Raw genomic sequence first — 15,377 nt, forward strand, 5'->3', positions numbered from 1 at the left:
GATACTTGTCACCAGAGGCCCCTATCAAGTGGTACCCTTCCCACCATGTGAGTGAGCAATCCCAGCTTCATTCCTAGCAACATCAGCTCTGGTCACACTGGGCTCTGAAACTGTGAAAATTGAAGTGCTCTGAGAAATTTGTAGGTTTTATAGTTTATAGATTTTGTAAAAAATTGTAGTTGTTTGTAGTAATAAACACCCTTTATTTGCTTTATATAGAGAATGCTCTTGAACTACATCTTTAGATTTTCTCTGAAGCTGAGAGAGCTGTGAGCCTGCTCTGTGAAAAAAAACCCCAGAAAACAGGGGGTCTTCCATTATCACTGGCCTGAGGGAGCACAATTTTGACAACATTAGCCATTGCAAGGTTTATCATAAAAGTATGAGAATTTCTTGGACCTTTGTCTCTAGCAGTGCATGCAGGCAGGACTGGGACTACTATTCTGCCCATATGCAGGAAATCAAATGCCTGGACAAAATAACATTTGGAAACATATTGCTACAGCTGTTTTTTTTTTTTTTAATTAACCTTTGTTCATAGGCGACCCTTACTAGAAGCTGTGAAGGATGCTGTATATTCCCTTGGTATTGTGCATATAGCTGTATATTTGTTTTCTTTATTAAAATCTGGGCAGAGGAAAATGGACCAGATTCCACTCCATTTCCCCTGCTCAACTTCAGCAGCTGCATGGAGTTGTGGTGAAGTAACTGTGCTGATGGAGTAGATCCAAAAGCCCACTACTAACATGCATGGTAACAGATGCTATAAAATTGCAGAGAGGAAATGTTTGGCAATTACCCTCTAGCATGGCTACCTCATGGCCCAGCCCAGCCTCCCCACACAGGAGTGCTGTGGATGAAGAGGAGGGAAGTCCATTTTGGTATTGGTAGCATTTCTGAGGTGAGGCAGGATTTGCAGAACCACAGAATTTGTGAGAAAAATCAGTCTGGCAGGAACTTTAGGAGATCATCTACTCCAAACCCCCTCTGACTGCAAGATCCAGCCTTCATAACACTTATCTGCAGGATGCAGGGTCGAGGTGGTATCCCCAAGGTTGTGGGATTCACCTCTTGGACATCTGCAATAGAAGCCTCACCACCTGAGCAACTCTCCCTACTGTACTCATGGTCAGGAGAGGGAAATGGGAAAGATAAGGGTTTTGTGTTCAGGTGAAGATAAGGCTGTGGTCAGGTGAATCCCACCCAGGGTCATACATCTGTGGTGTGTTTCTTGCTGCTTTGTGAGCAACGGTAAGAGGGAAAATGACAGCATTGAGAAAACTGCCTTGGGATAAAAAAAACCAACCAAACTAAAATGAAAACTAAATAAAGAGTTGGTTTGCTTTTTTTTTTTTTTTTGTCTCCTTAGGGCAGATGAGCCACCCACCGTGCCTGGACCCCAGCCTGGCTGCTGGGGAGATGCAGTCCCCCAGGATGGCAGGGAAGAAGCGAGGGCGGCCCCCGCTGCAGCCAGCACCCATCAAAATGGCTGTTCACAACCTCTTCTCAGCACCAGCCAGTGCTCTGCCAGGCATGAAGATCCCAAAGAAGAGAGGGAGAAAACCTGGGCACAAGGTAGATGCATGGCTTTCACATTCCTTGACCATCTCCTGGTGGTCTTCATATATTTTCCTCTAGAATTTCGACTGGAATGCAGGAACAGAGGAAGTTGTGCAAGTCTGGGGCAGAGCAATGCAAAGAAAAAACCCCAAAAAACAAAAGAGAAGATGGTTTCTCTTCTACCTGATCTGGTGAAAAAAATCACAGAATCATAGAGTATTCTAAGTTGAAGGAGATCCATCAGGATCATTAAGTCCAACTTCTGGTCCTGCACAGGACACCCCAAGAACCACACTATGTGTGTTTTCCCAAAGGTTAAAGTTATTTTAATTTGGTCTGTTTGAAAATGCTTTCCACAGTGTTGTGTGGGTTGGCTGCACACCTTTGGGGAAGGGTTTCTCATTTGTCACTTTCCTCTCTCTCACTAACAGTGATTAGAAATTGAACAAGCTGAACAGAGAAGGAAAGGAATACAGGAGAGTGGAAATAAAGGGGGGGGGGGGTAGGAAGCTACTTTCCAAAGGAAAAAAGAAAAGAGGGGCATTTGAGAAAAATAATGGTATTTCACTTTATTTGTCTGCTCACTGCCCAGCTCTCTGTGCAACCCTGGGGCAAAGGCAGAACTAAAGAAAGCCAGGAACCCTTAGTGCCTTAAGCCCTTCTGATGCTGCTGCTGCTGGGCTGGGTCTCTCCCACCACATCACTTGCAGTGGGCTCAGCGCTGCAGTGGGAGCAGTGCCACTGTGATGCCTCACACCAGGCAAAAATGTACTGTGATGCTCAGGGAAGGAGAATTTGTTCTGGGGAGTGAAATTGGGCCACAGCTTAGTAAGGGGTCTTTTGTTCAGCAGATTGCTCTGTTAATCTCTACGTCTCTGTCCCCAGCCAGCTCGGGGCACTGTGCATGTTTGCCATGCCTGTTCCTTGTTCTGAATGGGCACTGGCACAGACATGCAGAGTGATGCACAAGGAGGGCAAATTGCAGACTGTTGGAAAATCAGAGCTGCTTGGGTTTGTGGTTTCAAGACAGAAAAGCAAATAAAACAATCAGGGTATGCACAAGGCTGACCCAGCCTTCCTGGAGAAGATCTTGTCCAGGGTGTTGCCTGGCTCTTCCATGGATATCTCCTGGCTCATAGGAGGCAACAACATCCCATGCATGGTGCTGCTGGCTGAGCTCTGGACACAGGGGCCAACTGTTTGATTGCTGTGAGCCTTGGACTTGAGTTTAATCTAGAGCAGGCTACCCTCATCTTTACCTTTCTCTCCTTTCCCCTAATCTCTGGGCAACAGTTGTCCAAAATAGAGCTCCGAGCTAAGACTGGGACAAAGATTCAAGTAAAATGTGGGATATGGAAATACTTTTTGTTTTTTCACTTACATATCAGGATAAAACTCCAGGATGGAAATATCTGAATTGCTTTACTTGAGGTATTTCTTATATCAAGTTTAATATATATCATATTTATTTCAAGTAATTTAGTTATTATCAGTAAAGTGGGTGACTTGCAGACTCTTCAGATCAAAACCATTCAGTCTGGACACTAATAAATGTGGTGAAATTGGGTCTTTGAGGTTTGAGATTGAGTGATTTGCCAAATACCAGCATGACCTTGTATGCAGGGTTTTTCAGAACTGTCCCTTCTGTCCCCGCTTGTCTTGATGACCCCCACTTCTTGCTCATGCATTTGCATTTGATTTGTAATTTGACCAAAAAAAAAAAAAAGGAAAAAGAATGCCATGGAATATGTTTCATTCTATCCCAAATGTACCCATCCATCCACCTGGAAAAATGCCTTTCCCCAATCACCACACATATAGAAATGGGAGAAGTGATAGTCTTAAATTCCTGGAAATGCGGCAGTAGCACTGTGCTTTGGACCTATGTGGCTGAGCATTTGATTGCTGTGTCCCTCACTTCTTCCAAAGGGACACTTTATCCCTGGCTGGGTACCACACACTCCTCCTCTTTGTCCCCAGGCACTTGGAGAGGAGGCAACAGCATCCTTCCTTCGGCACTGGATCTGAGATGAGGCTCCTTCTAGGCAAGCATGGCACGTAACAAGGCATCCTTTTATATCCAATGGCTCAGGTGGATGGGGCTGACACTGATGAGCTGCAGCACCCATGGCACCTGGCCTGGCTGATTTGAGCTGTAGGATTCGTACAACAAGGCAATGCTTTCCATGAGGTGCCTTTGTACGCTGCGTGCTCAGCTGAAGTGAGCCCCTCTCCATTCAAAGCACTTCCCCAGAGTGAGTCAAAAATTACATTTTTTGATGGGGAACTCTAGCTTGATTTAATTAGCTCGATAATTGTATGAGTTTCAGATACCACAAGACTTAAATGCATTTTAAAAAATGACTCCTTGCCCAAATGGCAGACAACCAAATTCTTTATAGCAGCCAGAGAGCTGAATTGTTACAGAACAGATGGAAAAATACTTCTGAATTTTTAAGAAACTAGGAATTTACAGCCTAGATTTAAATATATTTTGACCAAGATGTGAATAACAGACATTTTCAATCACATGCTCTTTATAGACAGGTGACCCATTGCCTGTTTTCATTGATATTAAAGGAAATATCTGTGTCTTCCTGAAATGACATTTCATCACACTTCATCACCAAGAAGAGTCTTTTCCTTGCTATCCTGTTTATTTTTTCACAGCTTTGGCTATAAAATTTCATCAGCTGTTTTTCCAAAAACTGTTTTGTACCTTATGTGGAGCTATTTGCCATAAAATGTTACATTTCCCCAAAATACAATATTCTTTCTGATTGTCTAAATCTCTGGGAAAAAGCCTATTCTGGCAGCCAGGGGGGAGGTTAGTCGATGGATGGGTTTTATTTCTGTGGCTGTGAGCGAGAGCAGCCCTGAAGAGCTGCCTGGAAAGGCTGTAAGAGGGAAGGGTTTGTTAGCACCCTGCAGGGAGTCGCCCTGTCAGAGGACATTGAGGTACGTGTGCATGGGGCAGCACTGCAGCACAGACCACCACGTCCCTCCCAGAGGGCAGCAAAGCCATGGCACCCTTTGGGCAGCTCTAGGGCAGTTTGTCCCTCTATGCAACCAGTGCAGCTCCCAGCCAGGGAGGTGGCCCCAGCCCAGCTCAGCCAGGTGGGGTGGGCAGTGAGAGTCACACGTGTGGAGTGACAGTTCCATTATGGGGCACGGGTTACCCTGCTGCCCTGGGAGTCAACACTAATGATGACAAATAAGCAGTCAGGATTTGGATGCATTGGGAATGAGATTGCACAGACAACCTTAAAGTGTCTTGTTTATTCACCTGTCCTGTGATACAGCCTTGGATTTGGAGGTTGTATACTCTCCTGTCAAGGTTACCTGCCTCATTCTCTGTGGAACACTGATGGGATGTAGGAGGCTGTGTGCAGACTCACTTGCATCATTTGCTGCGCAGAATAAAGTTATTGCACAACACAAGAAAAGGTGGGAAAGACCTTGGATAGTGCTTGCCTTTGCCAGCTGACCTCCCCTCTCACCCTCAGTGACAGGGCTTGTGCTATGAGTGTCCTCACTCACAGCCAAATGCACAGAGTCACGGACCCCAAAATATGTGCTCAGAAGCTCTGTGCTTCCCTGGTGCATATTTAATGGCAACCTTCTGTCCAGCCATCAGAAATCCACCTGGCAGGACCAGGCTGGCTCAGACACTCACCTTAGTGCACATTTGCAGGGGCTGGAGATGTTTCTGTCTCCGGCAGCAAAAGTTCCCATTGCCAGGAGGTGCCTCTGCCCTCTGGAAGGACAAAGGCCCATGGGGACGGGGTGAATTCCGGCCTTTTCTAGCAATTGTTTTTCAGGAAAAGGGACAACAGGTACAGGGGAACAGGGAGCCATAAAAATGAGAACCTGCATCTAAATGGTTTAAGAAAACTGCAGGGAAAGATTGTGTTGTGGTTCATCCGGTTACTTTCCCATGTATTTTATTATACAAGCTGGCAGAGATCTTCAGAAAGAAGAAAAAGTTGCCTGGCAAATGTTCTTCACCCTCTTTCTTTTTTTTGGTGGGGGATGACAAAAATATCAGTTAGATGAATCCTGGCTTCTCTGAAGAGGTGTGCAGATTGTAATAAAAACTCCAGGACTCAGCAGAGTCCTCCCCATCCCCAGTCACTGCATACTCAAACAAACTTATAGCCAACATCGATGGCACAAAAGCCCACTCTCTCTGCATCTAATGCATGGTGACTTTGATAAAGTAGACACACTAATTTCCTGCCCAGAATCCCTGATCAGCTTTCTCTGATCCCATTTCCATGGTAGAAAGTCTGTAAGAGTGGGGAGGTGGTTGTAGATCTTGTTTTAAAGCAACCACTTTTACATCTCATGTTGTGCATATCAAAACTCACAACATTTGATAGTCAAAAGTTGATTCCAATGCCTTACCACAAGGATTTCCCAATGTGCTCTGACAGATTTCCTCTGTCTCTTTTTCTTTCTCTTTCTCTCTTCTTCACTGCTTTTTTTGACTCTCACACATATGTGCTTTCTACTGGCAAGCTCTCAGTCAGCTGGTGGTTGGGTTGGCTTTTCCATAGAGAAGACTCAGTCCAAGAAAAGACATCTTTAAATGGAATACTTTGAGATTTACCCTTCATTATATTCAGGGACTACTCAGGATTTCAGTGGCCAGGAGGCAGCTAAGCTGTTGTTTGCTTAGTGTACTGTCTCTTGCACTAATCAGGCATTGTTTCATTTTGATTTAACAAAGGCCAGTTCTCTACTACCCCAATAAAATGACATTTATCTGTACCCAGAGGCTGTAGAACACATTTTGTTGCAATTAATTTTGCAGTAAATTGTTCACTAAAACAGGGGGCTTTCCATAAACAAAGAAACGGGCTTCCACACTATAGAGTTTACATAAGCCTTGCCTTCTGTTTATTTGCTCTTGGATGTAAGCCTGCCTGAGCCTCCAAGATCTGGGAGGGGAAAAAGGTCTGATGATGCTGGTGAGGCAGTGCACAGTGTTGGTGGGGCAGCACACACTCACGAGGCTCAGGGGCTGAAGAGGGGACTTTTGTGCCTCTGTTTGGGACCACAGGAATGTGAGCCAGTAAGGATATTAGGGAGCCAACATGTAAGTGCAGCAGAATTTGTCAGGTATACTGTCTCAAAAATAGTATCTATATAGAGAAATGTAAGAGTGAGAGCATACAAGTGTTGCTAGAGCCTGTCCAGAGAAGGACAACAAAGCCAGTGAAGGGTCTGGAGCATCAGCCTTATGAGGAGCAGCTGAGAGAGCTGGGGTTGTTTAGCCTGGAGAAAAGGAGGTTTAGGGGAGACCTTTTCAATCTCTATAGCCACCTGACAGGAGGGTGTAGCCAGGTGAGGTTGGTCTCTTCTCCCAGACAATCAGCAATAAGGAAAAGGTAAATGGCCTCAAGTTTTGCTAGGGGAGGTTTAGATGGTATATTTGGAAAAAAATCATCACTAAAAGGGTGTTCAAGCACTGGAACAAAGGGAATGGTGGAATCACCGTACCTGGAAGTGTTCAAAAGATATGTAGGTGTTTAGGGACATGGTATAGTAGTGGTCCTGGCAATGTTAGGAAATTATTGGACTCGATGATCTTAGCAGTCTTTTCCAACCTAAATGCTTTTGTGATTTTATATCTGCACATCTCTCTAGAAATATATCTATTTTTATATAATAAATACAGAGTGCGTACAAATGCACCTATGTACATACATATTCTTTGTGTATGTGTGTGTATATATATATATATATGTGATCAAAAACAAGCCCAGAAGCCTAACATATGGGCTACCCAAAGTTTCACTTTGCCAGCCCACTTTGCCATAGAACAGTGAATAATTGACATATTGCTATAGAATGTAATAAATCATGCTGCTTCTCACCTTCTTAGATGGAATAAATCCCAAACTGGATGGAGACCCTGATTTTTGAAACTCTATTCTCTTCCCATTCAGTAAAGATTTTGATACTGTCTCTCACAGTATCCTTCTGGACAAAATGTCAGGCACACAGCTGGATAAACACATCATGCCATGGGTGAGCAACTGGCTCACCAGTCAGGCACAAAGGGTTACAGGGAATGAGGTGACATTGGACTGGTGACCTGTCACTGATGGGTTTCCCACAGGGCTCCATCCCCAGCCCTGTGCTCTTCAACATCTTCATAAATGACTTGGATGCAGGACTGGAAGGGACACTAAGAGAGCTCAAAGATGATAAAAAACTGGGAGGAGCTGTTGATTCCTTCGAGGGCAGGGAGGCCCAGCAGAGAGACCTTGACAAATCAGAGGATTGGGCAATCACCAACCATATGAATTTCAATGAGGGAAAGTGCTGGATGCTGTACCTGGGATGGATACACGGACAGATTGGGCAATGAGAGGGTGGGAAGCAGTGCTGCAGAAAGGGACCTGGGTATCCTGGCTGATGACAAGTGGAACATGAGTCAGCAGTGCCCTGGCAGCCAGAAGGGCCAGTGGTGTCCTGGGGGCATCAGGCTCAGCATGGCCAGCTGGGCAAGGGAAGGGATTGTCCTGCTTTGCTCTGCTCTGCACTGGGGTGGCCTCATCTCGAGTGCTGGGGGAAGTTTTGGGCACCACAATATAAAAAGATATTAAAGTATTGGAGAGCATCTAAAGGAGAACAACAAAGATGGTGAAGGGCCTTGCGGTGAAGGCATATGAGGAGTGGCTGAGGTCACTTGGTCTGCTCAGCCTGGAGGAGACTGAGGGGAAGCCTCACTGAAGTCTACAAATTCCTCATGAGGGGAAAAGGAGGGGCAGGCACTGATCCCTTCTCTCTGGTGAGCAGCAACAGGACCTGAGGGAATGGCCTGATGTTATATTAGGGAAGATTTAGGTTGAAGATAAGGAAAAGGTTCTTTACCCAGAGGGTGGTTGGGCACTGGAACAGGCTCCCCAAGGAAGTAAGCACCAAGCCTAACAGAGTTCAAAAGGATTTGGACAATGCTCTCAGGCACAGGGTGTGATTCTTGGGGATGGTCCTGTGGAGGGCCTTGATGATCCTTGTGGGTCCCTTCCAACTCAGCATAGTCAGTGATTCTGTAAAAAGAAACTGACAGCACTTTGCCACTGGTCATTCTTGATCCCAATCCGACGGCAAGACAACTCTACAAAAACAGGACAGCCCAGGCCAGTGAGAAATGGCACTAACCAGGGGCCAGCTCAAGGTCCCCCATACTCTACAACTGCCATACGGCAGGAGGTGAAATCCACAGCTTGTCTCAGATGCACTTACTGAATATTTTTCCCTCTCTCAGGCTGAAAACAAAAGGATTATCTTGCCCCAGGGAAGGCGGTGGTAAAAACTCACTTAGATATCCCTAAGTCCTACATACTTCCCTCTCCTTTCCACAGCTTTCTAGTTTTACCATTATACTGAAACAGTGACAATTATTATAGACATTTTAAATTCATAATCATGGACAACAAAAGTCTTCATCCAAAACAGGGATTGCTCAAGGTTTGGTTTGTAGGCAGCTGTCTACTTCATTTCTGCCTAAAATATACTTTGTACATTGTCCACTGAAAAACAACAAAAGGAAATAAGTACCTGTCAGAAGAACATTTTGGTGTAGGACATGTAAATATATAAGCCAGCAAGCTGTGTGCTTGGCTCTCTGCTTTCCCCCTACTCCTCTTCTCAGCAAGAGGAAAAGCAAGAGTGGTACCTTCAGGTCACATCCATCACATAAGTCCTTTTTAAATATGAGGACCTGATCATCATTTGACTGGTGAGAAGTTGCCAGGTACTGGCAGCATAAAGACACAGTGATATTGCACCGTAAATTCACATCATGCTTCTCTTCTCCAAGCTGGGCTGCAGGTTGCAAAGCTCACTGGGTGCAGCAGCGCAGCAGTTTGTATTTACTAGCTGGTAATAGCACAATCTGGACCACAGTGTGAGCTTATTTACATGGGTGTCAGCCTAGAGTAGCCTCTTGGTGCCACTGGATTTACACAAGATTTACAGCCCTGCAACCAAGAGCAGAATTTGGCCCTAAATTATGATGCAGTTAAAGACCCCATGTTTCTGAGTTGTGGAGCATTGTTTACACCCACATGAAATGGCTCGTAAAATGCCATTGCGCTGATTTGTTAGAGTGTTAGGCTCAATTTGCTCAGGTGTAAATAACTACCCGGTGGGTGGCATAATATTTGCATCCTGTAGCTTAAGGCGTTGCTGTCTGCAGCAAATCAGTCAGGCTTCAGGCTCCAGTATCCTCCTGGGAGCAGGATGGATCTTCTGGCCTGGAGAAAGTGATGCAATAGCAGATTGCTAATGAGTGGGAGTTCATGGGGCGTGACATCCATAGAATAAAATTGGAATATCTTGTGTATACTTTCATTATTTTTTGCAGCTGAAGTCTCGTGTCCTGATGACTCCTTTAGCAATCTCTCCGCCGAGAAGCACGCCGGAGCCGGATATCAGCTCAATCCCCCAGGATGCAGCCACGGTACCCAACTCAGACACCCCACAGGCTCTCACAGGTACTCAGCCTCAAGTGCTCCTTGGCCAAGGGGTGAGCAGGAGCCACGAGCTGACAGCCACATGTCACAGCCAGATGCTGGGCTTTCCAGAGCAGGGGGAGCTCATGAAAATAGGGTGTTTGCAGATTAGTCTAGTGACCAGTGATGAGGAGCAAAGTTATCCTGCAAGATTTTATTTTGACTGCTGTGTGTCAAGTTTAGTGCAGATGTCAGTCCCATTGCTCTTGAAATGTGAACATCAAAAACCCATGAATGTTCCATTTTATACCTAACATTTTCACCCCATCTAATATGTTGCAGTGATCAACTTAAATCCCTGTGTGAACATGAAACATCTGTTACAGCTGTGGGGAGAAGAACGGAGGAGCCATGGTCTGACTGTAGGCAGGGCTGCCAGCACAGAAACCCCAATGCCTTATCACAGCAGCAGGCATGGTCATTTCCAAATCTAGTCAGAAAACACGGTCTTACTCCTTCTTTTTGTTTATAGTACCAGAAGTAACATAGGTCAAGGCTTTTAAACTGATGTAAATGAGAAGAAAATCAACAAGACAGCTGATTTACCCTGAGATTTCAGCAGAGAAATGGATTAGATAACATTAGAATCTAAACACAACACATAAATCCCATTATTTCTTAGCTGGGATGCACAGAGGAGAAGTTTTCCATCTGCTCTGGTGGCAGAATGATACTAAACCCAGCAACAATGACAATAATATATTTTATTCTCGTTTATCCCTTCACACGCAAAGTCTGCAAAGCACTTGGCAAACAGCAGCTGAGTGGATGGAAGTGCCCTGAGAGGCTGTGCCCAGGGCTGCTTTTGAAGCGGGACAGGGAGGCACAGTCCTGCAGCCCTGCCAGATCACCAGGGTGGCTCCAAAGGCTCTGTGGGTCATTCCAGGTAGTGCCCCACACCTCTGTCTGCCCATCCTCATGCCACTGGCACCTTTCCTCCCTACAGAGCATGCAGGTTCCCACCAGAGCAGGGCTGGCAGGAGGGGAAGGGAAACTCAAGCCAGCTTGTACCTCCCTCTCTGCTTCAGAAGGACTGTGGGGACCCTGGCTCTGCAGTGGGGGACTCAGCACATTGCCTGCAAGCTGCAGAGTCCCTCCCACAGCTGAGCCCCGACAAAACCAGGGGATTGTCACACAGAGACCGCATTCTGCAGATTTGTCAAGGTGTGGACTCAGGGAAAGTTGCACTCTGACATCCCCCTGCAATTCCTGCATGCCGCTGCCATATTTTCAGTGTACTATCCCTTTGTTTGTTTGGCACATGGAAGGTGTGAAGTGGTGTAATGATAAGTATGATTGCTATTATCCCCCTGTTTACCCTGGATGTACTGCTTGAGCCCCTTCTGCTGGTCCCTGCAAGATGGGGAAGCAGAGTGCACTGTGACAGTTGCACTAGATTTTCATTATGGTGATGCAAACTGTAAATTATTTCCAACTTTACACAGCTGTCATCATGTCCTCCACTCTGCTTGATGCAGTTTTTTTGTCACATATCTGATTTCTGTCAGAAGATAATGTTATATTGTTTGAGAGATGACAGCTCGAGCACACTCAGCCAGCTATTATAATATGTCTCACTTTAGCCTGACTTTAGGCTGTGTCTTAGTCGCCCTTAGTTACCCAGCTCTATCCCTGCTTCCCCTGAGATGCAGTTAGCCTCAGCCAAGCTTAAAATAAGTTCATGGTAGTGAGGAGAATGCTCAATTTTTGGCTATTGCTGGCAGTCCTGATGGCATGTAGAAAAACTGCCTTTGCAGCTTTTGAGAGGAGGTGTGCAGGGCTTGGCTGTGGAGGGGCTGGGGCAGACTCCCTCAGGGACCCCTCTGCAGCACAGTCACGTTGTTGCAGTCCCAAAATGTAGCACTGCACACCATGTACCATTTCTCTCAACTTAATGCAGTTTGTGGAGTGTCAGGTTGGACATGGAGGGTTAGGAAGCTCCCAAAGACCAGATTTCTGCCATGGCACTGTGCAGCAAAACCCTCCAGAAATTACAGCTGCATTTGAAGAAGGAAGGATCCAAAGGCTTTACAAAAGTCATCTCAGAGCAGTGCTTCTCACAGCAGCTCTCAATGAACCAGTCTAAAAACAAAGGAAAAAAATAATCTGAAAACACACCTCAGGCTGGCATTCCCTCCTTGCTGTGAAGTCACCACTGCTAGTTACTGTTCTGCACTCCCAAACATTTTTCTGGTCACAAGTTGCATGGACAAAGTGGAGTCAAGACAGCAAACCCCAGGCATACATAGGAGCTTTTTTAGATGTGTGTAGCTTATCCTAGCCTGTGAAACTGAGCTAGACCTAAACTCAGCTAGTTTTGCTCTGGCAATGGGTCATTAGCACAAGGAAGTCTGGCTCTGGCATCACAAGTGACAACAATTCACCAGTGAAGGAAGAACTTGGGAAATGAATAGAAATGTAGAATGCTAGCATTTCCTAGGATGCTCCCAGGACTGTTTTGTAATAACCTTATTGGGATTTTATGTCTACAGTCTGCATTTATGTCAACAAGCAAGCGAACCTGGGGCCGTACCTTGACAGAAGAAAGGTGCAGCAGCTGCCGGAGCACTTTGGCCCCGAGCGGCCGTCAGCAGCCCTGCAGCAGGCAGTGCAAGCCTGCATCGACTGTGCTCTCCAGCAAAAGGTGGTCTTCTCCCTCCTCAGGCAGGGCTATGGAGGAGAGATGGTGTCAGGTAAGGGGTTTGTGCCCAGTAGGGAAGTGCTTAATGTGCTCCCTAATCCTGACTGCCCTGGATGTCCTGTTCCCATCAGTGGGGTGGCAACCAGCTTTGAATATCACTTATGCCTTTGCAAAATGAGCTGCTGCAGGAATCACCTTGGTGTCAGATGAAAGAATGTTGGTCAAGGGTATTGCAGTGGTGATTCAGGTGAGGAACATGCACTCCAGAGTCTGCCTCTTACCACTCTTTGGAACAGTGCTGAGGCCAGGGCTGAGAGCTGTTCTCAGGCAGCTGTTCAAGCATGGGCAGCAATGCCAGCCCACTTCATGACACACATTGCCACCACAAGTACACATGCATGCCTCGTGTGATGAGGGTGACAGAACTCTGGAACAAGTTGTCCAGAGAAGTGATGGATGCCCCAAACTCAGATGCCCCAAGCTCAGATATATTCAAGGTCAGGCTGGATGTGTATTGGAGCAATCTGAGCTAGCTGAAGATGTCCCTGGTCATTGCAGGAGGGTTGGACTAAATGACCTATAAAGGTCCCTTCCAGCCAAAATCTTTATATAACTTTATGATTCTGTGTTTCACAAAAGGACAACTTTAATGGAGTTTAGCTGCTCTGCCTGCAGCTCATGGGCCAAACCTGCTCTCTGCTGCAGGAATTGCAAAAGTCCCACAGCGAATTCCCCATGCAGCAGGACTGCACACAGTCTACACAAATATATCAGAGAGAATCAAAGACCAAGGGGAGCTTCCCAGCAGCTCCTCGTCTTCCCGCAGTGGCACTTCTTGCTGTGTCCTGATGAAACTCCCATGTCCCACAGTGAATCCCCTGGCCTGGTTCTCAGTGTGAATGTGAACTTTTCTTCTATCACAGCAAGAGTTTTTTGTCACAACATTCTTTTGGCATATGGGGATGCAGTGGGAATGAAACAATGATGGGAATATGGGAACAGCACTCTCCAATGAGCTGCTGCAGATGAGTCAGGCACAAACACAAAGCCAAGGATTGCAAGTCCAATCAGTTTCACAGGGACTGCAGATGCTCAGCTGTGCCACTGGGACCTTCTTGTGTGGGAGCCCAAGCTCTGGCCCTCTGTGCAGCATATAAATCTTGCTTCTTCCCTCTCCTCAAGTTGTCTGTAATCACAGGTGTGCCTTCCCTAAGGGACACCAAAAATACTCTGAGAATGCTCCAGACTTGTTCACAGAAACACAAGACTGAATCAATTCATGCAAAGTTTCATTTTTGCCTAGTTCTGTGCCGCATATATGACTTTCATTAGAATCAGGAGAGTCATATTATGCACCAAGCCTGCCAAAATCCTTGGTCTCAGCTCCTCTGAGCTGGCTCAGCTTCAACTTCACCTGAACTAAACATTTCTCGTAATTTCATGGTTCTTCTAGTCATCAAAGAGGGGTGAATGGCCTCCTAGTCATGGCATGGCTCTGTAATTGCACTTCACTCCCAGCAGTGCAGATGAGTTTTGTCAGGGGCTTTCCAATCTTCCCATGGCTTGGCTCACAGATGCTCAACCAGCTGTGGAGCATGATCCCTCACAGCAGCTCAGGCCAACAGGAAATCTCTGAAGTTATCCCCAAAATTATAAGTCTAATGTTGCAATTTTTTCTTGTTAGTAGTGATGGCTGCTAAACTATAGGATTGGGAAAGAACCTTCCAGGTGGAAGACTTCAGGCAGCCATATCATGCTGTCCTCCCTACAAATCTGTTGAAATTGAATGTGTCTTGCTACAACAGATCCTGGTGGGTCTGTTTTGACCCCTCCACCCCTCCCATGGCTTTTATGCCCTTTTTTTGATTCCTGGGTAAGTATGCCCCCTGACAGGCTAACACAGGAATTTTAATTGCCCTGTTCTTACCCTTAAATGTATTTCTAAGAGAGCCACCCCCATCCTGCTAGGCTGAAATACACAGTTCCTTTCAGGTGAGGAAGATCACTGCACCAGTGAAAGGAGTGCAGGTGTCTTGCACAGTCCCACATAGCAGGATGGTGTTGGCTGCAATGCCACAGGGAAAATTTCTGTTCCCCAAACATCAATGCAGTCTGCCCATGCACTTCTGCAAGTGTGAATTCCCCCTTCTTCCGCCTGTATGACCAGAATGATGCCCATCACAATCCATATCAGGTTTCTCCTGAACTTTGTATAGCGGCTTTAACATTCCATTTTCTCTCCTGGAAAGGTTTTGTTCCACACCTTCTGGAAATATATCTGAGTTTTTCATGACTCTGTGACCTTGCTGTTTTATGGGCATCTGTAAGCTTGCATTATCATTTCTTGCCCCATCAGGTTATTTTGAGCACCTCCAAAGAGTTGGGGATTTCTGAACACTTTATATGTTTATTTTACAGATTGTTTTTCACTCATTTTTACTAAGTCAAAAGTCAAAATCAGTCAACTCTTTCTGTGCAATCTCCCAGGCCTCTCCTCCATTGGTGATGTCTGCCAGATTACAGCATCCCCAAAATCTCTTTGTGCCAGCACAGACTGCTGCTGGTTTCTCTCTGGGACTTGGGATCTCCTGCCAGCAGACCCTGTTGCCATTGCTTGATCCACTTCTCGTCTGCAGTCATTTCCAATT

General features: G+C 46.0%; 1 protein-coding gene across 1 annotated transcript in view; it reads left to right on the forward strand.

Annotated features, from left to right (window-relative positions):
* Positions 1-1,289: 1,289 nt before the first annotated feature.
* Positions 1,290-15,377, forward strand: part of SCML4 (Scm polycomb group protein like 4) — a 43,141-nt gene continuing 29,053 nt past the window's right edge. The window contains exons 1-3 of the mRNA XM_071429920.1: positions 1,290-1,575; positions 9,941-10,070; positions 12,581-12,781. Coding sequence (XP_071286021.1) covers positions 1,375-1,575; positions 9,941-10,070; positions 12,581-12,781 — 532 coding nt within the window. The 5' untranslated portion in view covers positions 1,290-1,374. The remainder of the gene's footprint in view (positions 1,576-9,940; positions 10,071-12,580; positions 12,782-15,377) is intronic.

The sequence above is a fragment of the Agelaius tricolor genome, unplaced genomic scaffold (assembly GCF_023055355.1).
Source record: "Agelaius tricolor isolate 1412-34295 unplaced genomic scaffold, bAgeTri1.0.p SCAF_1, whole genome shotgun sequence".
Taxonomy (NCBI): Eukaryota; Metazoa; Chordata; class Aves; order Passeriformes; family Icteridae; genus Agelaius; species Agelaius tricolor.